The sequence below is a fragment of the Garra rufa genome, chromosome 18 (genome assembly GCF_049309525.1).
Source record: "Garra rufa chromosome 18, GarRuf1.0, whole genome shotgun sequence".
In the NCBI taxonomy this organism is placed as follows: Eukaryota; Metazoa; Chordata; class Actinopteri; order Cypriniformes; family Cyprinidae; genus Garra; species Garra rufa.
Window position 1 is genome coordinate 41,534,537 of NC_133378.1, and position 24,942 is coordinate 41,559,478.

General features: G+C 30.6%; 1 protein-coding gene across 1 annotated transcript in view; it reads left to right on the top strand.

The window, feature by feature from the left end:
- LOC141291202 (uncharacterized) overlaps nucleotides 1-24,942 on the top strand; it is a 30,569-nt gene continuing 5,627 nt past the window's right edge. The window contains exons 1-7 of the mRNA XM_073823373.1: nucleotides 1-335; nucleotides 9,162-9,201; nucleotides 17,032-17,072; nucleotides 17,171-17,216; nucleotides 19,350-19,482; nucleotides 19,566-19,734; nucleotides 22,485-23,402. Of these exons, the coding sequence (XP_073679474.1) occupies nucleotides 266-335; nucleotides 9,162-9,201; nucleotides 17,032-17,072; nucleotides 17,171-17,216; nucleotides 19,350-19,482; nucleotides 19,566-19,734; nucleotides 22,485-23,402 (1,417 nt within the window). The 5' untranslated portion in view covers nucleotides 1-265. The remainder of the gene's footprint in view (nucleotides 336-9,161; nucleotides 9,202-17,031; nucleotides 17,073-17,170; nucleotides 17,217-19,349; nucleotides 19,483-19,565; nucleotides 19,735-22,484; nucleotides 23,403-24,942) is intronic.

The window sequence follows — 24,942 nt, forward strand, 5'->3', positions numbered from 1 at the left end:
CTTCCTGTTGACGTTCGTGCGTCCTGACAATAGATAGCCTACTGACACTCCAGTCCGAGTTTCTTCAGTCGTTTAGACACAGAAAACAGAAACTAATTTATATGACAGTATCAAACTCGGACTCTGTGAGGAGAAACTTCGCTTCCGCCGGATTAAAAGTTCGATCGCATTTGAAGCAACTTTCCTACGCGTTTCCAAAGAGGAATGCCGGTCAGATCTGTTGTCTTGCTGTTGTAGACGGTAAATAAACCGTCTTTCTCTCGGTATGGCGGAGGCACGAGCTGAGGAGGACGAGGAGCGATTGCGCGATCCCGGCGGCGCGAGACGGAGCTCAGGTACGCGCAACACAACAAACAAAACACTTCATAATCAACGCAGACGGCCTTTACTTTAACTTAGTTCAACAACAAAAAAAAGTAGGTTTAATGTATGTAAATGTATATTTTAGGTCACTTCCGATTTAGTTTGAGTTCTATTTCGTTTTTATCATTTGTAATCACCGTTAGTTTATATTTTATCTGTATATAAAATGTTTAAAAAAATGAATTAACTCAAAAAATCATGGTAATTATAAAATAATTAGAAATTTTATAGATTTTTTAGTGTAGCCTATATATTCCATGGGCTCATAAAAACATCTTAATAATCCTAAACTAATTCGTAGATTAATTTTATAATATAAAATATTATATAATGAGTAAAATGGTATATATAAAGTTATACATAAATGCTAAAAATTCAGATTTAAAATCACAGGAATAAATTACTTTTTTAAATATATTCAGGTATTAAGTTATTTTAAACAGTAAAATTATTTCAATTTTAAAATTTTACTGTTTTTGCTTTACTTTGGATAAAATAAATGCAGGCTTGGTGAGCATATATATATATATATATTTCTTTTTAGGTTTGCTTAATTATATTTAAGCGACATAATAATCATAAAATAATTAATAAATTTAAACTCATAAATTAAAGAAAAAACATTAAAAATCTTACTGTTCGAAAATTTGTGGTAGTTTATATATATATATATATATATATATATATATATATATATATATATATATATATATATATATATATATATATATATATATACACACACACACACACACACAATTGTAGGTTGAAATGTACATACATGTATTTTTTAGGTCATGCACAATTTCTTTTTAGTTTTGTTTAATTATATTTAAACGACATAATCATAAAATCATAAAACATATTACTATTAATAAATTTGTGACTGGTAGTTTATATATCTATCTTATATAACTATAAATAAATTGTAGGTTGAAATGTACATAAATGTAAATTTATTTGGTTTAGTTTTGTTTAATTATATTTAAATGACATAATAATCATAAAAGAATAAATGTGACCTAAAAAATTAAAGAAAAACAAAAAACTTTACTGTTCAAAACTTTGTGACTGGTAGTTTATTTATTTATTTATATATATATAAACAGATTTGTAGGTTGAAATGTACATAAATGTATATTTAGGTCATTTACAATTTTTTGGGGGTTGGTTTAATTATATTTAAATGTCATAATACTCATCAAATAATTAATAAATATGAATCATAAAAATGTCATGATAATTATAAAAGAATTAGAGATCTGTTATGAGCTCATAAAAACAGCTTAATAATCATAAGCTAATGAGTCAATTTGTTTCATAATATTACAAATGAGTTCAACCATCCATTGTTCAACAACAAAATTGTGGGTGGTTAAAATAAATAAATACATATTTTAGGTCATGTACCATTTTGTTTAAGTTGTGTTTCATTATATAAACAACATAATCATAAAATAATAAGCAAAGTCATTTAGAAATATACTTCATATAAAAGAAGCTACAAAAGTGATTTTATGTCCATAGAAAGCACATTAAATGTAAGTGAAGTGTCTACTTTTAAGGTTTCAAATACGTTTTTGGAAAATCAAATGTCAAAATTTGGTTGAAATAATGTTGTCATTCAGTGCAACAATATTTATGTAAAACAAAATCAAACAACATGCTTATTCTGACTTGTGCATATTAAAATATATAAAAAAATGAAGGAGCATATTACGTTTTATTGTGTTTTAAATGAGTAAAAATGATTAAAGACAAATGGGCAAAACCTAGGATAGTGGCAAATAAAAACACAATTAGTATTTGGGGTGAAATTAATATTTCATAAATTGATTTTAGCTGTAAATGCCTGACAACATTGTTACACTGAATAACATTTTAGTGGGTGGCTTCTGTAAATCAGAGAAAAATGTATGATCTTTATTTTTTGCTCAGAAGAACAAAAACAAAAATGCAATTAAATTAAAAAGAAAACTTGTTAATATTTTTAAAGCAGTATTACACTTTTTTTATGCGTAAACCCTTTTTTTTTTTTAAAGAAAAAGATATATGTCTGCTCATTGTTGTGTAGGAGTGCCATAAAGGAAGTTTACTCTGTATGGATTGATTGTTGTTTCCTCTTTGTATGATATGAAATATGAAACTATCATGTTTCGCTCCAGTAGCTCAGCTTTATTTCTTGAGGGGAATTTCTCACCTGTGTGTGAAATGACAAGCATCCAACTCTCAGTATTCAAATAGAAATAGGCCTTCAGCATCTCCTGGATGTTATAAACGAACACAGAGAGCTGCCATTTCAGCAGTGATGTTTTATGTTTATATAACACATGCATTTAAGAAACTGCAGCTCTGTGTCATGTGACATGACTTGAGATCACACACACACACACACACACACACACACACACACACACACACACACACACACACACACACACTGTAGTAATGATATGCTCTGTTTCAGGGCTTTTGTCTGTCTGTGGTTTGTTGTAAATTACTGAAATGCTATTCAAACTTATAGTTATTATTCTTCTTCTTAGACTATAATAGAGTGGTGAAACTATGACGTCACTTTGTAGGTTGATCGGCTGCTAGCATCGCGCTGGTTAAGGGATTTATCTATTTTAGGCAGAATCTTATTGGCCAAGGTAGGAGGTTTATCCAGAAAACTTTTATTTTCCTCTTCTTTTTTTATTTTGCAGATTAGCAACATATTAGTGCACTGCTGCCTCTCACTGGTTTAGTAATGTCATTGGTTCCTGTGTGGCTACTTGAATATTTTAAGTAAGCGTCACTCAAAGCAGTAAGTAGATAGTTTTACTTGCATTGAAAGCAGCTGTAACTTAATACAACCTAGTAAGTATAGCAACTAAGAAAAGATAACTAATTATATCTAAGTAAAGTAAACTATTGGATTTTACAGTGTATATCCAACCAATATGTTGCTCTCTAACTTTATGGATATTGGAAGAGAATGTTCTTTTTGTAACAGCCGTGAGGAGTCTTTGTCATTTGTTTGTTGATTGCCAGAGTGTGCAATCATTTTGGAAAGCTTGTTTTCCTGCTTTTTCAGTCAAAATTAATCTAACGATAACACTGAATATGAAAGAACTTATTTGTTATTTTGAGAAAGAATGATAAAAATGTTCACAATTTTGTACATTGTATCATCTTGAATGGCAAGTTCTTCATTCACAAGTGTAGATTGTTAAAATCTCCTTCTTTATACAAGGTTTTCTCTAACGAACTCATTCTTTTAATGAAGTCTCTTAAGGTTGTGAGAAACGTAAAAGCTATGTGTTACATTTCATGTCTGTTTTGGTCATTGGTTTCTCTCTTTGTCTCCCCCTGTCATTCTGTTGTGATTTGGTTTAACCCTCGTTTGTCAAGATTCCCGTCACCTGTGTTTAATTATGAGTTACCCTTTATAAGTCTGTCTGTATATTGAGTTCTCGGTCGGTCTTTAATCGTTACATGTTTATCGTGTGTGGAAGTGATCTTTGTTCCTGCCTGTATACCAGAAGATTATATTAAATATTGTTTATTGTTAATCTCGTCTCGTCTCGTTCCGTCTTACCCAGCACGTCAGTTTATAACACTATGTCAATTTCAAAATATTATGAATCTGTATTAAGTGTCTTGTGAATGTCTTCATTTTATTTGTTTTTGTTCTTTAAAAAAAAAAAAAACATTGCACTGGTTCCCTCCACAAAAAGGCAATAGGATTTTTCCATAGGCTTTTGGAATGTCGCAAAAAATGAAACTTGCACGTATTGTCCATCAAGATAATCCTCACACAAAAATATAACTTGTATGAATTTTGAAGCCTAAATTCAAAAGCCAGAACTAAATAGCTAAACTTAGGCTATCAACGAACTACCCAGCAAACACAGAACGTTCCCCTAACGTTCCCATGTTGTTCCCATTTGCTTATTTTTTTTCGGGAACCAAATGAGAACGTTCTCAGAACATTCCCTGTAGGTTCTCTTTTTAATAACCTATAAAGAACGTTCTGGGAACATTTTTCTGGGAACGTTCCCTGCAGGTTATTTTTAGGTTTTAATTTTATAACCTACAGAGAACGTTCCCAAAATGTTCCCTGTAGGTTATTTTTAGTTTTAGTTTTTTAACCTACAGAGAACGTTCCCAGAACGTTCCCTGCATGTTATTTTGAAGTTTTATTTTTATAACATAGAGAGAACGTTATAACGTTTGCTGCAGGTTATTTTTAGTAGTCATTATCATGTAAACTAATTAAAACTTTGCAGATGACTCTAAAAATAATATATTTTTTCATCATAAACAAACTAGAATCTCATGTCCGAAATAAGCTTTTAATAAATGACATCAAAGTGGTCAAATCGCATTATAATGATAATATAATTTTCATTTTATAGCTAAAAAAAGCCAAGGTTAAGTGTCTGAAAATCATATTATGAACACTTGCAAAGTATGTACTCTTTTTGTGAAGAAAAAGTTCATACTTTTGAGTATGTAGCAGAATAGTAGGCAAGCTTCGGGACATACTATTTCGTCATAACTGCTTTTTTAACGGACGCTCTGTTGCTTAGTTACCTGAATCCTTTCACTGTTTAAAATGCCCTGTCAATCATCACAGTTAACATTATCTGCATTTTGTTTAATTTGATTTCCAACCTTATTAGAGAGAAATGAAGAGGCACGTTCTTTCACGAGTCTTTCGTGCAGAGAACTCTGGCCGTGTTTGCATAAATATGCATTTAAACGTTAATGACCAAACCTGTCATTATAAAAGTTCATAATGTTGCTGCACATGAAATATAACGAGGATAACATTCAAAAAAATATTTTTTATCAGGTTACACACTGATTATTTATCACTTAAACCCCTTTCTCTACCTGTCCGTTGGTCGCGCATATTCTCCATGTTTGTAGTTTTTTAACACTTTTTATGCGTGTTTGTAGTTCTAATCGAATCCTCGTTCACCGCGCAATGTGTTGTGGGCAATATTAGCCGTTAGAGTGTGCATTGATCCGCACTTCGAATTCTGAAGTGAAGTAGTAGACCATCCGGGAATCTTTGGAATACTTTTTTTAAACATACTACGATTTGGGACATACTAATTATAATTTTGAATACTATTTAGGATGGATAGTATGCGAATTGGGACGCAGCAACTGTTTATTTCTTTACTGCACGTCTTTAATCTTCACGCGCTTTCTCCTTTCTTTACGTAAATAGAACATTCCCTTTAGGTTAGGGGAAGGTTCTGGGAAACCTACTGGGAACGTTCTTAGAACGTTGCAGGAACGTTTCCGGAATGTACCCCTAACGTAAAGAGATTGTTTCGGGAACGTTCCCACAACATTCTAAGAATGTTCCCAGAATGTTCTTCTAACCTGAAGGGAACATTCTAATTAAAGGTTATTGACTTGCTAATTATAGTATCAATATGATAGTAACTTGTTAATCATGCTAGCTAGCATCATGCTAGCGACTTGTTAATCATAGCATAAACATGCTAAAAACATGCTAACAACTTGCTAATAATGCTAGAAACATGCTAGTAACTTCCAAGTCATGCTAGACATGGCAATCATGTTAGCAACATGCTAATCATGCTAGAAACATACTAATCATGTTAGAAACATGCTAGCAACTTGCTAATCATGGATGAAACATGCTATTCATGCTAGAAACATGCTAATTATGTTAGAAACATGCTAACAACTTGCTAATCATGGAAGAAAAATGCTAGCAACTTGCTAATCATGGACGAAACATGCTAATCATGCTAGAAACATGCTAATCATGTTATAAACATGCTAACAACTTGCTAATCATGGAAGAAACATGCTAATCATGCTAGAAACATGCTAATCATGTTAGAAACATGCTAACAACTTGCTAATCATAGAAGAAAAATGCTAGCAACTTGCTAATCATGGACGAAACATGCTAATCATGCTAGAAACATACTAATCATGTTAGAAACATGCTAGCAACTTGCTAATCATTGAAGAAACATGCTAGCAACTTATCATGCTAGAAACATACTAATCATGTTAGAAACATGCTAACAACTTGTTAATCATGGAAGAAGCATGCTAACAACTTGCTAATCATGGAAGAAACATGCTATTCATGCTAGAAACATGCTAATCATGTTAGAAACATGCTAATAACAACTTGCTAATCATGGAAGAAAAAAGCTAGCAACTTGCTAATCATGGACAAAACATGCTAATCATGCTAGAAACATGCTAATCATGCTAGAAACATGCTAACAACTTGTTAATCATGGAAGAAGCATGCTAACAACTTGCTAATCATGGAAGAAACATGCTAATCATGGAAGAAACATGCTAATCATGCTATAAACATGCTAATCATGTTAGAAACATGATAACAACTTGCTAATCATGGAAGAAAAATGCTAGCAACTTGCTAATCATGGACGAAACATGCTAATCATGCTAGAAACATACTAATCATGTTAGAAACATGCTAGCAACTTGCTAATCATTGAAGAAACATGCTAGCAACTAACTAATCATGCTAGAAACATGCTAATCATGTTAGAAACATGCTAACAACTTGTTAATCATGGAAGAAACATGCTATTCATGCTAGAAACATGCTAATCATGTTAGAAACATGCTAATAACAACTTGCTAATCATGGAAGAAAAATGCTAGCAACTTGCTAATCATGCTAGAAACATGCTAATCATGCTAGAAACATGCTAACAACTTGCTAATCATGGACGAAACATGCTAACAACTGGCTAATCATGGACGAAACATGCTAATCATGTTAGAAACATGCTAGCAACTTGCTAATCATGCTAGCAACATGTTAATAATGTTAGAATCATGCCTTCTATATCTATCAATCAAACATTAAGCTTTTAAAACTACTTTAAACTTCAAACTATTTCAGACTAAAAACCCTCAAACTTAAAACTTTTAAAACTTTGAATTCTTTTGAAACTTTTTGAAACTTTTCAAACTTTCTTAAGCCAACTTCAAAGGTTTTTATCTAGTTACAGCTGTAGTCTCTTAGACAAAAGCTGAGCTCAGTCCCAGATAGCAAGAACGTTTGGGCCAAATGTGGCTGAAAGCTGTCACGTTTGGCCTAGGTATGGCATGGCTGAGCACATATGGGCCAAACTTGTACCATATATGTTTTGCCATGGCTTTAGAATTGGAGGGAATTTTCATTTGGGTGACTTTTTGTATTAAGGTATATGGCCCATATGACAGTACACAGACAAGAGCCATATTTGGCTAGGCTATGGCACATCCTGAAATATGTTAACTTATGGTTAACATTTGGCTTTTACTTGGAAAAACACACATAACCTGCTATAGTCATGTGTGGCTGGTTTGTGGCAGTCCAAATGTCAGCCCATTCATTCATTCTTCCTGTATTCCTATTGGTGGATTACTGAAAATTTGAAAATATATGTCCGTTATTTCCCGCTCTGCTCCTGAGTCTGCAGCCTTTGCCCAGACACACTCTTATTCAGGTAAGTGCAGTTTTGGTGTTTTAAATGTTTTCTAGGGATGTAATGGTACGCTTATTCGTACAGAAAAAAAATGTGTGCTTAGGTATGTGTACCGAACAAACACAGTTTCGTTTTGACCACGATCATGTGCTGAATTCATATGCATGAATAAAACGTCACTATACATACCTGCTGTCCAGAAATCATGATAAGATTTGGGTTTTGTTATTTTCGATAAGTCTCATCTTTAAAATTATATCAGAAAATTTAAACGATAAATGCCTTTTTGATGCGCTTTGATGTTACGTGACAGACCGCTGTGAGTAATGTTACAAGCGGAGAGCGCATGAATGCGATCATCCTTTCTCCTTTCTACTAGTTATAACGTGATTTAAAAACTAACGTATCTTTCGTCTCACATAATCTCAATTAGTTTGAATACCGTCAAAAAATGCTAATAAAACAGGATTACCTTTACCACCAGCGAGCACTCATGTCATGGCTTGTTTTAATATTCAAATAATATCTAATACTAATTATGATATGCTAATAATCTTTTTTCTCTCCTTTTTCCTGACAGATTGTGAAAGAAAGGCTGGTGAGACTTACTAAAGTCCATTTTTGTACATTTATTTACTCATTTGACATTTACACCCCATGTTATGTTCTGTATTGTACTTCTGTTATTAAAATTGTATTATATTAAAAATGTCTGTGAATCAATTTTGTGTTTAATACGTGTTTAAGATTTACTGTGTAATTGGTATTTTAAATAAATAATAGGTGTGGCATAAATATGGTTAAATTATGGCTTTTGATCTATCAGCCACATGTGGTCCACATAGGGGCCATTGCCCTTTACAGAACTCAGCCATATAAGAATACCACATAAGATCCATATATCAGCCACATCTGTTTTCATGATTTGGCTCATTTTAGGTTGGGTTATGGCACTGTTTTGGTTCGGTTCTGGTTAAAAAGATGTGGACCAGTTTTGGGCCGGGGAACCTAAACTTATCTGGGCCACACTTTAGCTGTTGGTATGGGCCAGATCCGGCCCAGAGGAAATTTGCTGACTGGGGTTTGTCTGGGTTCATGTCAGTAACAGACTAATGAGGCTCCATTTGTCCTTCATGTGTCCGGATGAATCTCAACACTGGCCTGAGTTGCTGAGAAACATTCACGTCATCTGAATAATGTCTGAAATCTGCTGTTGTCTCTGCTAAACGCTGTTATTTGTGGGTGACGTCCACACAAACAGTCATTTAATGATCTTCTGACTGCTGTGTGTTTGTGTGTTTGCAGAACATTCAGACAGAAACAAACCTGATCAGCGCCACTCCAGGTAAGTGCAAAACATTAGTTTTGCTCGGTAAAATTAGTGGATCAGGAATTATTTATTTATTTAACAAATATTTCCTAATTACAGCCCTGAAAAATAAACAGAAATAATACAATAATAATACAAATCTCATTTCTCTCAATTTCTCATTCACCACTAAACAAAAATAAACAGAAATTCAATTTTTAGCTTTTATTCGTATGTAGTATTTATAGTATTTAGAAGTGTTTATTTTTTATTTAGACAGTGTTTCCACATTTCCACCCACTTCACATTAGAGCACTGGAAAATAAACAGAAATTAAGCCTAAAAAATTGAGTTTAGTTATTTATTTGTCAATTTAACACATTTCCGTCCACTTAATTTTTCATTGCACTGAAAAATAAACAGAAATAGATCATAAAGTATTTTTTTCTATTGTTATTTATTAGTATGTTATAAATATTTATGGTATGGTGTGTTTTATTTATTTATTTATTGGACAGTTTAGCACATTTCCACTTCACATTTTAGCACTGGAATATAAACAGAAATTAATCCTTAGAATTCATTTTCGAATTTTCGAAATTACATTTCAGTTTCGAATTTTTAGAAAGTTTTTAGATTATTTATATTTTTGGGTAATTTAGCACATTTCCACTTCACATTTTAGCACTGGAAAATAAACAGAAATGAATCCTTAGAATTCATTTTCGAATTTTCGAAATTACATTTCAGTTTCGAATTTTTAGAAAGTTTTTAGATTATTTATATTTTTGGGTAATTTAGCACATTTCCACCGACTTAATTTCTCATTGCAGCTCTGAAAAATAAACAGAAATGGATGTTTTTTTCCCCCCAATTTTTATTATTAATTGCTATTTAGTATTTATAGTATTTTATTTATTCTGACAATTTGGCACATTTCCACAAAATAAACAGAAATTAATCCTAAAAAAAATCGAGTTTAGAATTTTTAGAAAGCTTTTAGAATTTTTTTGAAAGTTAAATTCTAAATTCATTTCTAAATTAATCAATTTTTTAGAATTTTTTTTTTTTTGCAATTCAACATATTTCCATCCACTTAATTTTTCATTGCATCATTGAAAAACAAACTAATTTATCATAAGTTTTTTTTCGATTGTTATTATTTATTAGTATTTTATTAATATTCATGGTATTTAGAAGTATGTTATTATTTTTTTATTTTGATCATTTGACACATTTCCACCAAGTTCAAAGCAATGGAAAATAAACAGAAATGAATCCTAAAACATTTGAGTTTGGAATTTTTAGAGAGTTTTTAGAATTTTAAATTCTAAATTAATTTCTAAATTCATTAATTCTAATTCGTAATTTAGCACATTTCCACTTCACATTTTAGCACTGGAAAATAAACAGAAATGAATCCTTAGAATTCATTTTCGAATTTTCGAAATTACATTTCAGTTTCGAATTTTTAGAAAGTTTTTAGATTATTTATATTTTTGGGTAATTTAGCACATTTCCACCGACTTAATTTCTCATTGCAGCTCTGAAAAATAAACAGAAATGGATGTTTTTTTCCCCCCAATTTTTATTATTAATTGCTATTTAGTATTTATAGTATTTTATTTATTCTGACAATTTGGCACATTTCCACAAAATAAACAGAAATTAATCCTAAAAAAAATCGAGTTTAGAATTTTTAGAAAGCTTTTAGAATTTTTTTGAAAGTTAAATTCTAAATTCATTTCTAAATTAATCAATTCTAAGTTAATTTCTTATTACAGCACTGAAAATGGACAAAATTAGAACATAAATATTCTAAAGTGTTTATTTTTTTAAAGTTTTTATTTTGACAGTTTAGCACCATTTCCACCTTAACTTGTAATTACATGACAGAAAAATAAACAAATATTTTTTGATTTCAAGTTAATTGTTGGTTTTAGTTTTTTAGTTTGTTTGTAAAGTTTTAGTACTTTTGTTGTCTGCTTTTGTCAATTTTGTTTTATTTATAGTTTTATTTGATTTAGTTTTAGTTATTTTAGTACATTGTTAAACTTAATGAAAAATAAAAGCATTGCCATGCAAACTAGGTGAAATAAAATAAAGTAAGTCATTTATTTTTTTATTTCAGTTAACATTTTATTTTTAGTTAACATTTAATTTCAGTTAATTTCAATTAAAATTTAAGTTAATAAATAATAACTTTTATAAGTTAATAAATAAAAGCTTAACTTAATAAATCAATTAATATTTTTAATGGTTTTATTTTTATTTTTAGTAAACTATAGTAACCCTGATTCCAGTAAAGAACAATTCTAAAAACTTTAAGAGTAAAAAAAAAAAAAAAAATTGGTTTGCAAAAATTTGAATTTGAATTCAAATTGAATTTGAATTTTTAAATGCAGGCATTCATAAGAATATTCATTTACTTTATTTTCTTAATGCAAGAATGTTGTTTTCCTCTTAATCTTTGATCTGAAACTGAGAGTCAAAAGTTTTTAGAATTTTTTTTTTTGCAATTCAACATATTTCCATCCACTTAATTTTTCATTGCATCACTGAAAAATAAACAGAAATTTATCATAGAAAGTATTTTTTCTATTGTTATTATTTATTAGTATATTATTAATATTCATCATGGTATTTAGAAGTATGTTATTATTTTTTTATTTTGATCATTTGACACATTTCCACCAAGTTCAAAGCAATGGGAAATAAACAGAAATGAATCCTAAAACATTTGAGTTTGGAATTTTTAGAAAGTTTTTAGAATTTTAAATTCTAAATTAATTTCTAAATTCATTAATTCTAATTCTTAATTTTAAATGAATTTCTCATTACAGCACTGAAAAATGAACAAAACTAGATCATAAATAGTCTTTATTTTTTTAGTTTTCAGTTTTTCTTTTGATAATTTAGCACATTTCCACCTTAACTTCTAATTACAGCACTGAAAAATACACAAATTTAATATAGTTTTATACTATCTTGAATTTGATTTTATTTTTATATTTTCTGATTTCAAGTATTTTTTTGTCAATTCTTTTAGTTTTATTTATAGTTTTATTTGATTTGGTTTTAGTTATTTTAGTACATTGTTAATCTTAATGAAAAATAAAAGCATTGCCTTGCAAACTAGGTGAAATAAAATAAGGTAAAGTAACTCATTTAAATTTTTTATTTCAGTTAACATTTTATTTTTAGTTAACATTTAATTTCAGTTAATTTCAATTACATTTTTAAATAAATTAATAAGTTAATAAATAATACTTTTTATAAGTTAACAAATCAATTGTTTTTTTAAACGGTTTTAATTTAGTTTTGATTGACTATAGTAACCAGTAAAGAAAAATAAGAGAAAAAATCTATTTGGTTGGAAAATTTTGCATTTGAATTTAAATTGAATTTGAATTTTTAAATGCAGACATTCATAAGAATATTCATTTACTTAATTTCTTAATGCAAGAATGTTGTTTTCCTCTTAATCTTTGATCTGAAACTGAGAGTCAAAACGTTTTAGATTTTTTTTTTTTTTTTTGCAATTCAACATATTTCCATCCACTTAATTTTTCATTGCAGCTCTGAAAAATAAACAGAAATGGATGTTTTTCCCCCCCAATTTTTATTATTAATTGCTATTTAGTATTTATAGTATTTTATTTATTCTGACAATTTGGCACATTTCCACAAAATAAACAGAAATTAATCCTAAAAAAAATCGAGTTTAGAATTTTTAGAAAGCTTTTAGAATTTTTTTGAAAGTTAAATTCTAAATTCTAAATTAATTTCTAAATTAATCAATTCTAATTCTTAATTCTAAGTTAATTTCTTATTACAGCACTGAAAATGGACAAAATTAGAACATAAATATTCCAAAGTGTTTATTTTTTTAATTTTTTATTTTGACAGTTTAGCACCATTTCCACCTTAACTTCTAATTACATGACAGAAAATAAACAAATATTTTTTGATTTCAAGTTAATTGTTGGTTTTAATTTTTTAGTTTGTTTGTAAAGTTTTAGTACTTTTGTTGTCTGCTTTTGTCAATTTTGTTTTATTTATAGTTTTATTTGATTTAGTTTTAGTTATTTTAGTACATTGTTAAACTTAATGAAAAATAAAAGCATTGCCATGCAAACTAGGTGAAATAAAATAAAGTAAGTCATTTATTTTTTTATTTCAGTTAACATTTTATTTTTAGTTAACATTTAATTTCAGTTAATTTCAATTAAAAAATTTTAAGTTAATAAATAATAACTTTTATAAGTTAATAAATAAAAGCTTAACTTAATAAATCAATTAATATTTTTAATGGTTTTAGTTTTAGTAAAATATAGTAACCCTGATTCCAGTAAAGAACAATTCTAAAAACTTTAAGAGTAAAAAAAAAAAAAAAATTGGTTTGAAAAAATTTGAATTTGAATTCAAATTGAATTTGAATTTTTAAATGCAGACATTCATAAGAAAATTCATTTACTTTATTTTCTTAATGCAAGAATGTTGTTTTCCTCTTAATCTTTGATCTGAAACTGAGAGTCAAAACTTTTTAGAATTTTTTTTTTTGCAATTCAACATATTTCCATCCACTTAATTTTTCTTTGCATCACTGAAAAATAAACAGAAATTGATCATAAAAAGTATTTTTTCTGTTGTTATTATTTATTAGTATTTTATTAATATTCATGGTATTTAGAAGTATGTTATTATTTTTTTATTTTGATCATTAGACACATTTCCACCAAGTTCAAAGCAATGGAAAATAAACAGAAATGAATCCTAAAACATTTGAGTTTGGAATTTTTAGAAAGTTTTTAGAATTTTAAATTCTAAATTAATTTCTAAATTCATTAATTCTAATTCTTAATTTTAAATGAATTTCTCATTACAGCACTGAAAAATGAACAAAACTAGATCATAAATAGTCTTTATTTTTTTAGTTTTCAGTTTTTCTTTTGATAATTTAGCACATTTCCACCTTAACTTCTAATTACAGCACTGAAAAATACACAAATTTAATATAGTTTTATACTATCTTGAATTTGATTTTATTTTTATATTTTCTGATTTCAAGTATTTTTTTGTCAATTCTTTTAGTTTTATTTATAGTTTTATTTGATTTGGTTTTAGTTATTTTAGTACATTGTTAATCTTAATGAAAAATAAAAGCATTGCCATGCAAACTAGGTGAAATAAAATAAGGTAAAGTAAGTCATTTATTTTTTTTTATTTCAGTTAACATTTTATTTTTAGTTGACATTTAGTTTCAGTTAATTTCAATTACATTTTTAAATAAATTAATAAGTTAATAAGTAATACCTTTTATAAGTTAACAAATCAATTGTTTTTTAAACGGTTTTAATTTAGTTTTGATTAACTATAGTAACCAGTAAAGAAAAATAAGAGAAAAAAACTGTTTGGTTGGAAAATTTTGAATTTGAATTGAAATTGAGTTTGAATTTTTAAATGCAGACATTCATAAGAATAATCATTTACTTAATTTTCTTAATGCAAGAATGTTGTTTCCCTCTTAATCTTTGATCTGAAACTGAGAGTCAAAACTTTTTTAGAATTTTTTTTTTTGCAATTCAACATATTTCCATCCACTTAATTTTTCATTGCATCATTGACACACAAACAAATTTATCATAAGTTTTTTTTCGATTGTTATTATTTATTAGTATTTTATTAATATTCATGGTATTTAGAAGTATGTTATTATTTTTTTATTTTGATCATTTGACACATTTCCACCAAGTTCAAAGCAATGGAAAATAAACAGAAATGAATCCTAAAACATTTGAGTTTGGAATTTTTAGAGAGTTTTTAGAATTTTAAATTCTAAATTAATTTCTAAATTCATTAATTCTAATTCTTAATTTTAAATGAATTTCTCATTACAGCACTGAAAAATGAACAAAACTAGATCATAAATAGTCTTTATTTTTTAGTTTTCAGTTTTTCTTTTGATAATTTAGCACATTTCCACCTTAACTTCTAATTACAGCACTGAAAAATACACAAATTTAATATAGTTTTATACTATCTTGAATTTGATTTTATTTTTATATTTTCTGATTTCAAGTATTTTTTTGTCAATTCTTTTAGTTTTATTTATAGTTTTATTTGATTTAGTTTTAGTTATTTTAGTACATTGTTAAACTTGAAAATGAAATGAAAAATAAAAGCATTGCCTTGCAAACTAGGTGAAATAAAATAAGGTAAAGTAAGTCATTTATTTATTTTTATTTCAGTTAACATTTTATTTTTAGTTAACATTTAATTTCAGTTAATTTCAATTACATTTTTAAATAAATTAATAAGTTAATAAATAATACCTTTTATAAGTTAACAAATCAATTGTTTTTTAAACGGTTTTAATTTAGTTTTGATTAACTATAGTAACCAGTAAAGAAAAATAAGAGAAAAAAAACTGTTTGGTTGGAAAATTTTGAATTTGAATTGAAATTGAATTTGAATTTTTAAATGCAGACATTCATAAGAATAATCATTTACTTAATTTTCTTAATGCAAGAATGTTGTTTCCCTCTTAATCTTTGATCTGAAACTGAGAGTCAAAACTTTTTTAGAATTTTTTTTTTTTTTGCAATTCAACATATTTCCATCCACTTAATTTTTCATTGCATCATTGAAAAACAAACTAATTTATCATAAGTTTTTTTTCGATTGTTATTATTTATTAGTATTTTATTAATATTCATGGTATTTAGAAGTATGTTATTATTTTTTTATTTTGATCATTTGACACATTTCCACCAAGTTCAAAGCAATGGAAAATAAACAGAAATGAATCCTAAAACATTTGAGTTTGGAATTTTTAGAGAGTTTTTAGAATTTTAAATTCTAAATTAATTTCTAAATTCATTAATTCTAATTCTTAATTTTAAATGAATTTCTCATTACAGCACTGAAAAATGAACAAATTTATTTATTTATTGAAAGTAAGTTAATGAAAGTAAGTCTTTTTTTTTTCAGTTAACATTTCATTTTTAGTTAACAGTTAATTTCAGTTAATTTCAATTACATTTTCTAAATAAATTAATAAGTTAATAAATAATACCTTTTATAAGTTAACAAACCAATTGTTTTTTAAATGGTTTTAATTTAGTTTTGATTAACTACAGTAACCAGTAAAGAAAAATAAGAGAAAAAAACTATTTGGTTGGAAAATTTTGAATTTGAATTGAAATTGAATTTGAATTTTTAAATGCAGACATTCATAGGGATGTCATTTGCTTAATGTTTTTTCCTCCTAATTTGGCATAAAATGATCTGAAACTGAGATTGTGCGGATTAAAAGAGCAAGTCACAACCCTGTTTATTTTGTGCTCAGAGCTTGATCTGCTGGAGGCAAAGCTTTCGATTCATGTCTGAACGTTTCCCAGCGCTCCTCCCACCAAAGCATGCGATAAGAAGCGTGCACACAGCAGTAGCGCAGTAGTTCCTCCAGCTCAGTACTAGAAATACCTGTTACGCAGCAGTAGGAAAAAATGATTAGTGCTTTTCCTCCGCAGCGTAATATAAATGTCACGTCAAACCGAACTCACGTGTGTGTGTGTGTGTGTGTTTACAGGAATAACAAGCCATGCTTTGGATCTGTTTTACACCGTAGTAAATTATTGGCACATTTCTTGGCTCCTCTGCATGGATTTATTCATCACGTGTGTCTGTGTGTGTGTTTGATGAAGTCTGTGTCTCTGGGGGTTTGGGTGTGGTGTGGTGTGTGTTGTGTAACTGTGAAATGCTTTTCCAGTCGTGCCACTGGAAAACTGTCAGGAAAGCTGGCTTTGAGTCATTGAATTGGTGGAAAAAGACATTGAGTCCCTGTGTTTTTTCTTGTTTTTTCAGCCAAGGGCCGCTTTCCTCCATCAGAGCCGTCATCAAACGCAGTGAGTTGCCTGTCGTAGCATGTTTTTGGTAATTCTGTGTGTTCTGTCAGATGTTTGCATGTGAGTTTGGTTTTTGTTTTTTGTCGGAAATTGCACAGCGTCAACAAGAACGAGCTCTCAGAGTGACCATCAGCGAGACCGCAGGTCAGTTCACGCCTGTTTACTTTGGGTTTTCTTCCTCTCTGTGTTTATTTAGGTGCATTTTTAAAGTGATACTTTGATTGATTTTGACACTTTCTTATATCTGATCTTAATTCACTGACACTGTCGTCTCCCTTGTAAACAAATACAGTTGAGCTTGAAAAATACAGAAAAAATGGAATATTGTCAAATATTATTACAGTTTAAAATAATGGTGTTTCTATATTAATATATTTTAAATTTTTATTTTTTCCCTTTGATGCAAAGCTGAATTTTTATCAGCCATTATTTCAGTTTTCAATGAGTGTCACATGATCCTTCAGAAATCATTCTAATATTTTGATTTATTATTGATGGTTGGAAACAGTTGTGCTGCTTAATATTTTTTTTACGTTTTTTCAGGATTCTTGATAAATAAAAGGTAAAATAGAACAGCTTTTATTTAATATGTAAATATTTTCTAACAATGTCTTTGCTATCACTTTTTATCAATTTAACACATCCTTGGTGAATCAATGTATTAATTTCTTTCGAAAAAAGTTTGCTGAAATTTGCTGACCCCAAACTTTTGCATGGTAGTTTATATTGTTACAAAAGATTTGTATTTTAAATAAACACTGGTCTTTTTAACGTTTTATTTGTTAATGAATTTTGGGGGGGGGGGGGGGGGGGAACCACAGGTTCCAACTAAATCTTTATGTTTTCAACATTGATAATAAATCAGCAAATTAGAATGATTTCTGAAGGATCATGTGACAAAAATTCAGCGTTGTATCACAGAAATAAATTACATTTTAAAATATTCACATAGAAAACTGTTATTTTAAATTGCAATAATATTTCAGAATATTACAGTTTTTTCTGTATTTTTAATTAAATAAATGCAGCTTTGATGAGCATATGGCATGCTATTTAATATCCATAACTGTATAATTACAGATAATTAAATGCCTTTGGATTTTAAATATTTTCTTATAAACAGGGTTAATGCAGTTACTTTATCAAAATTTGTTACTAAAAATGATAACCTTACTTTATTTCAGTAAGTTGCCAAGGAAAATTTTTTTATTTTCATTTCGTATAACTAGATGTTTAATTGGTGCACTAAAATAACTTAAAAACTGAAATTTAGAAAACTTTAACTTAAAATAACATATAAAAATGCCATACTAATTGGTAAAAATACTAATTTATATAAACACAAATTCAAATTTTTAATAAAACTACAATAGTATCTTGGTGATACTAAAATAAAACTGCTCAAAACTAGGTGTAACCCATGTTTATTTGTGACCCTGGGCTAAAAACCAGTCATAAGGGTCTTTTTTTTTTTTTTTTTAATTGAGCTCTAGACATAATCTGAAAGTTGAATAATACGTTTTCCTTTTATGGTTTGTTAGTATAGGACAATATTTGGCAAAGATACAACTATTTAAAAATATGTGACCCTGGACCACAAAACCAGTCATAAGTTTAAATTTGACAAAACTGAGATTTATACATAATATGAAAGCTCAATAAATAAGCTTTCCATTGCTGTATGGTTTGTTAGGATAGGACAATATTTGGCCGAGATGCATCTATTTGAAATCAGAAATCTGAGGATGCAAAAAAATAAAAAAGACTGAGAAAATCACCTTTAAAGTTGTCCGAATTAGGTCTTAACAATGCATATTACTAATCAAAAATTACATTTTGATATATTTATAGTAGGAATTTTACAAAAAATCTTCATGGAACATGAACTTTACTTAATTTCTTAATGATTTTTGGCATAAAAGAAAAATCAAAAATTTTTACCCATGCAATGTATTTTTGGCTATTGCTACAAATATACCCCAGCGACTTAAGACTGGTTTTGTGGTCCAGGGTCACATATGCAATCTGAGGGTGCACAAAAAAATCTAAATATTTAGAAAATCGCCTTTAAAGCTGTCCAAATGAAGTTCTTCGCAATGCATATTACTAATCAAAAATTAAGTTCTGATATATTTACGGTAGTAAACTTACAAAATATCTTCATAGAACATGATTTTTACTTAATATCCTAATGATTTTTGGCATAAAAGAGAGTTATTAACTATTTTTTTTAAACCAGGCATCAGACTTAGAAAACTCATGACATTTGTTCTGCAGGCGTCCAGAAATCACCATCCTCTCTGCCGAACCGCTGCCGTCCAATACATGGTTCCCAGGGGCTTCTGGGGCGTTCCCTCCAGCCCCACCCCCAGCCCCGCCCACATGGGCTGCAGGCTCGGCAACGGTGCAGGTGGGTGGAGCTTAAGGAAGCTTTACATGTGTAGAATACGTAATTTGTTAAATTGATTGATTGATCATGCTGCTCCTCCCCAGCTCCCGCCCCCATCCTACGAGCAGGTGATCAGAGAAAAGAGCCGTGAGCAGAATCTTCACTCCACTTCTACGTCATCTTCATCTCCAACTTCTCTTCAGTCTACATCCACCATTGCCACACAGACAGACACAGACTCCCCCGGACCAAAATCCTCTGCTACTTGTCCAGGTACGAAGACACAAGATCAGGCATCAGTTTTTTTTTTTGAGGTTTCAGGCTGCATTTACAGCAAATATTTGACTGTTTTGGTATTCCAGATTCCCAATTTAGACATTGTTGTCAGTAGATCTCAGTAGATTTTGTTTTTAACTATTTTGAGTAAATTTAAAGAAGTGCTCATAATTTATCTTGCATCCTTCACTGACATTATTTGCAGACAAACACTTCATTTACCCACAATACAATTAGGGTACCCATATGACCGGTATGTACCGGACCGAAACAGAACGCGAATTTCGGTGCCACTTAAGTGCCTGAACTGTCTGTTGAAATATTTGTCTGATGGTGCTATGACACGGATGGAAGAAGCATTGATTTGTCAACATGCATGATCGCTAAATCTAAATGCTGCATTCATGGGGTGTCAGAATGATCGGAAAAATTATTTCCTGAATGAGAAAACTCACTTGAACGTCGGAAAGCTTCCAAGACATCTTTGTAGTTACTGACTATTTTCAAATTTCGAATTAAAAGCACAAATCGCCGGGAAATGAAACCATCCGAGAAGCGCGTGAATGCAGCAACTATCGTTATTCTTGCTCTGACTGCAGCAGATGGTCTGCCGTTAGCTTAGCTAGCTACATTAAACACGCTTAACTTAAAATGCCCAAAACTAAATGTACTAAAGTGTGGCTTTAATTCACAAGAAATGATTCAGACACCGCGACATGCAGCAAATGTTTTACATAGGGGTGGGAAAAAAAATCGATATTGCAATATATTGTTGTGCTCTCTGTCGCAATAAATAATCGATACACTAACGGCCAATATCGATATTTTATTACAACACAAAATGATTAATTTACCCGTCGTCAGTGTCACTGCCACTACCCAATATCTACCATTCTGTTTGCGGGGGGCGCTGATTGAGTAAATAGGGGTAAAGTGGCAGAAGCAGCGGCCAGTGAAGAACACAGGTTAACTAACAACAACAGAGAAGAAGTGCAGAAAAAAGAGAAGCGAGAAGAATGGTGGAAAATAATGAAAAACAAATCAAATACCCACCCGCTAGTTTACACTCTAAAGCAGTGTTTCCCAAACTTTTTTTTTCTGGGGACCCACATTTTAAAGTCGATAAATCCTTGTGACCCAATAAACATTAAGCCCATATAGTTCATATATCACGAAGAGAATTTATGCATTAACAAAATATGTGTGACCATTTTTAAGGTCATGCTTCCACTTAACTATTTAAAAGAGATACAGATATTTGACAAAGCACATTTTTTTTATTTAAGTAAAATGCAGATTTCCAGAAAATGCTGTTTACCACAAACACAATATTTATCCGTTATTTTGATTTCAAATCCACAAGTGCTTTTTCAGCATTGTGATCCTCTTTTATCACAGTACACTAATACAGTAACAGACATTTTCACGTTTAAACTCAATAAAAAACAACATATTATTCAATGCACTTGACTTCTAGATTTGTATATTAAGTTGCTCAAGCAAGTTGCAACACATTTAAACACAACATAGGGAGGCTATAGCTTCCTTTTCTAATTGAAATTGGGCTATCACAAAATATTTTAATTAAAACTTACCACAGACAGAAACAGTCGGCTCTCATGCTTTTCTTTCGCATTAAATCTTTATTAAAAACAATGCTTTAAAGAACTTTTCTGCCTGGACAAGTGCACATATTATGTTGCCTTTTTCTTTAAAACTGCACTTTTCCTTATTTTAAACCTAGCCAAAAAGCCACGTGTTGACTGTGAAAAAGTGGACTTCATTTATATGCATTTATGGGACATTTTCGTGTCAATCCATGTTCATTTTTACAGCGAACAATGCGCTGTCACTTTAATTCAGCACATGCAGCGCTTGCAAACGCACTGCTTCTGGGACGCACTGCTGGACTGCAACCGCGTGCAGTGTGAACGCTCCAATCCGTTAACATGGGTGTGCGGAAAAAAATACGCAACGCATACGCACTGCAGACGGAGTATGAAACAGGCGACGCAGAGCGCAGCTAAAGAACAACAACAAAAAAGAAAGCAGAAGAAGAAAACAACGAGCTCCCTCGTGCGGCTAATAGGTGAACTATATGTGAACTACACACATAAATTTTAATCAAGAGTATATAGCGCACTGAAAAATAGTGCTCGACTTGGCGACCCATACAATATTTCCCGCGACCCACTTGTGGGTCGGGACCCCGCCTTTGGGAATGACTGCTCTAAAGTGTGGAGACACTACGAATCTGCAAATGCACCTCGTTAACATAAAGCACTTTTACAGTAACTTACTACTGACGTTTCAGTATCATGGTTTTCACCTCAGTTTATTATTGCACTTTATCCATCCACTCCACTTCAGTAGCACTTACATGGACCAAATTTTAAAGTATTATTCCAAACTAAATTCTAAAGGTTTTTAACAAGGGATTTGTTAATATATTATTCAGGCTGATTTGTATGATGTATCATTCCTAAAAACGTGGCAACAATTTATTTATTTGGTTTCTGTAGTAGTATTTTTAGTAACGCTAACATGTCAAGAAAATGAAACAAAAATGTTAAATTTTATTTCCTGGAAATATATGCAACTTAGTGCATATTTAATTAGATAATGCATCATGTTTCAGAAAACTTGTAATCCAAGACAATTATCCTAATGTATTTGTGAATAATCAACTTGGGAACTATAAAATTTTACCCTGTTCACCTGTATCTTGTTAATTTTTTTTTCTGTAGCTCGTAAGCCCCCCAAACCCCCACGGCCCTCGCTACCTCTCAAATGCACCCCTGAATTGGACCAGTCTGATCTGAACACCAGGGCTGAGCCTCGAGACACTTGTGGCGTTCAGACGGACTTCGATGAAATCTTCGGTGAAATCTCGCCCATAGACCTCATCCCCACTGCCATCACTTCCACCACTTCCACCAAGATCATCCTCGATTCACCAGGAGACCTGATGAAAGAGGAGCCGAGTGTACGTCCCAGACCTCGGCCACGCTCCAAAATCTCCCTGCAACCCATCGAGGACGTTCCAGACCAGCCGTTGACAAGGGAGGTGAAAGTTCAGACTTTGGTGCGTCTGAAAGACGACGGGGTTGACAATATGTTTGCCGGGTTCGATGAAGCTCCGTCGAACTTCTCCAGCAAATACCTACAAGACCTGATGGAGGTGTTTGGTTCGGACGAAATGCTTGTCCAGCATGGAGAAAGCCAACGAAGTGATGCAAGCATTGTAAAAGAAGAGGACAGTAAGGCTGTTTGTGATGCTCCACCCGCCGTTATAACGCCTGAACCAGTAGAACCGCCAAACAGACCACAACCGCGACCTAGAACTCAGAAATCCAAACCCCAGCTTGCTCCCAAACCATCTGTTTTTGAAGTTTTTGATACCAGAGAACCTACCGTTGAGCAAAACCCATCTAAACCCCTGAGTCCACCAATACCAGCACCTAGACCTCTTCTGAACAAACTCCAGAGTCCGTCAGAGTCCAGATCTCCTTCACCAGCAGCCCGTCCTGATAGTGCTCCTCCCAGACAGCAGATGACTGTGGTGGCCTCCAGTCCACCTGAGAGGAGAAATTCCGATGACCAAGCTACAAACACTCCAGTGAAGACGCCACCAGCGATGGTAACCGACAGGAACGTCCGAAAACGTAAGTGCAAACTGGTGTATTTCTAGTTTACTTGAGAGGAGGGATGCACAGTTTGGGGGAAAAACATTAAATGCAATTTAAAATGTGATTGCTTTAAAGTAAATTTAAAATGCAGTTTACAAAATTATTAAGGCTTTCTTTGCTTGTTTGCACAATTTGGGAAAAAAATCGAATTCCCATTTTTATTATAAAAATTTAAATTGCGATGAATGCAATTTTAAAATGCAATGGAAAAAAAAAACGCTCAAGATTTGCTTTGCTTGATTGCACAATTGTGACCCTGAATCACAAAATCAGTCATAAGTAGCAGGGGTATATTTGTAGCAATAGCCAATGAGTCTAAATTATTGATTTTTTTTAATGCCAAAAATCATTAGGATAGTAAGTAAAGATCATGTTCCATGAATATATTTTGTAAATTTCCTACTGTAAATATGTGACCCTGGTCGACAAAACCAGTCTTAAGTCGCTGGGGTATATTTGTAGCAATAGCCAAAAATACATTGTATGGGTCAAAATTATTGATTTTTCTTTTATGCGAAAAATCATTAGGAAATTAAGTAAAGATCATGTTCCATGAAGATTTTTTGTAAAATTCCTACTATAAATATATCAAAATGTAATTTTTGATTAGTAATATGCATTAAGAACTTCATTTGGACAACTTTAAAGGTTATTTTCTCAGTATTTAGATTTTTTTTCCCTAATTTTTTGGGAAATGAGGATTGTGAAAAATGCAATAGAAAAGGTAAAGATTTGCTTTGCTTGTTTGCACAATTGTGACCCTGGATCACAAAACTAGTCGTAAGTTTCACGGGTAATATTTGTAGCAATAGCTAACAATATATTGCATGGGTCAAAATTATTAAGATCATGTACCATGAAGATATTTTGTACATTTCCTATTGTAAATATATCCAAACTTAATTTTTGATTAGTAATATGCATTGCTAAGAGCTTCATTTGGACAACTTTAAAGGTGCTTTTCTTAAAATTTAGTTTTTATTGCACCCTCAGATTCCAGATTTTCAAATAGTGTCTCGGTCAAATATTGACCTATCCTAACAAACCATACATCAATAAAAAGCCTATTTATTCATCTCAAAATTGATGCTTTTGTCTGGTTTTGTGGACCAGGGTGACAATTTTTCCAGGTAAAAATTTAGATTTTTTTTTTTTTTCTGATAAAAATTGTAATTTGCAATTGAATGCAATTTAAATTCTGATTCTTAAAATGTAAAAACTTAAAAATGAAAAGCTCAAGTTTTGCTTGTTTGCACAATTTGGGGGAACAATCTAATTGCGATTTTTTCTGAGAAACTTTGGTTTCCTTTTTTTCTTTGCTCAATTTGGGAAAATAATCTAATAAACAGAAAACTACAGTTTCAATAAACGCTATTTAAATGCATGTTATTAGATGCAAAAAAGCTCAAATTTTGCTTTGTTTTTTAGTAATGCACAATTTGGCTAAAAAATGATTAAAAATAACGATTATTATTATTATTGTTACCAAACATATTAGATAAAATGACAAATATTG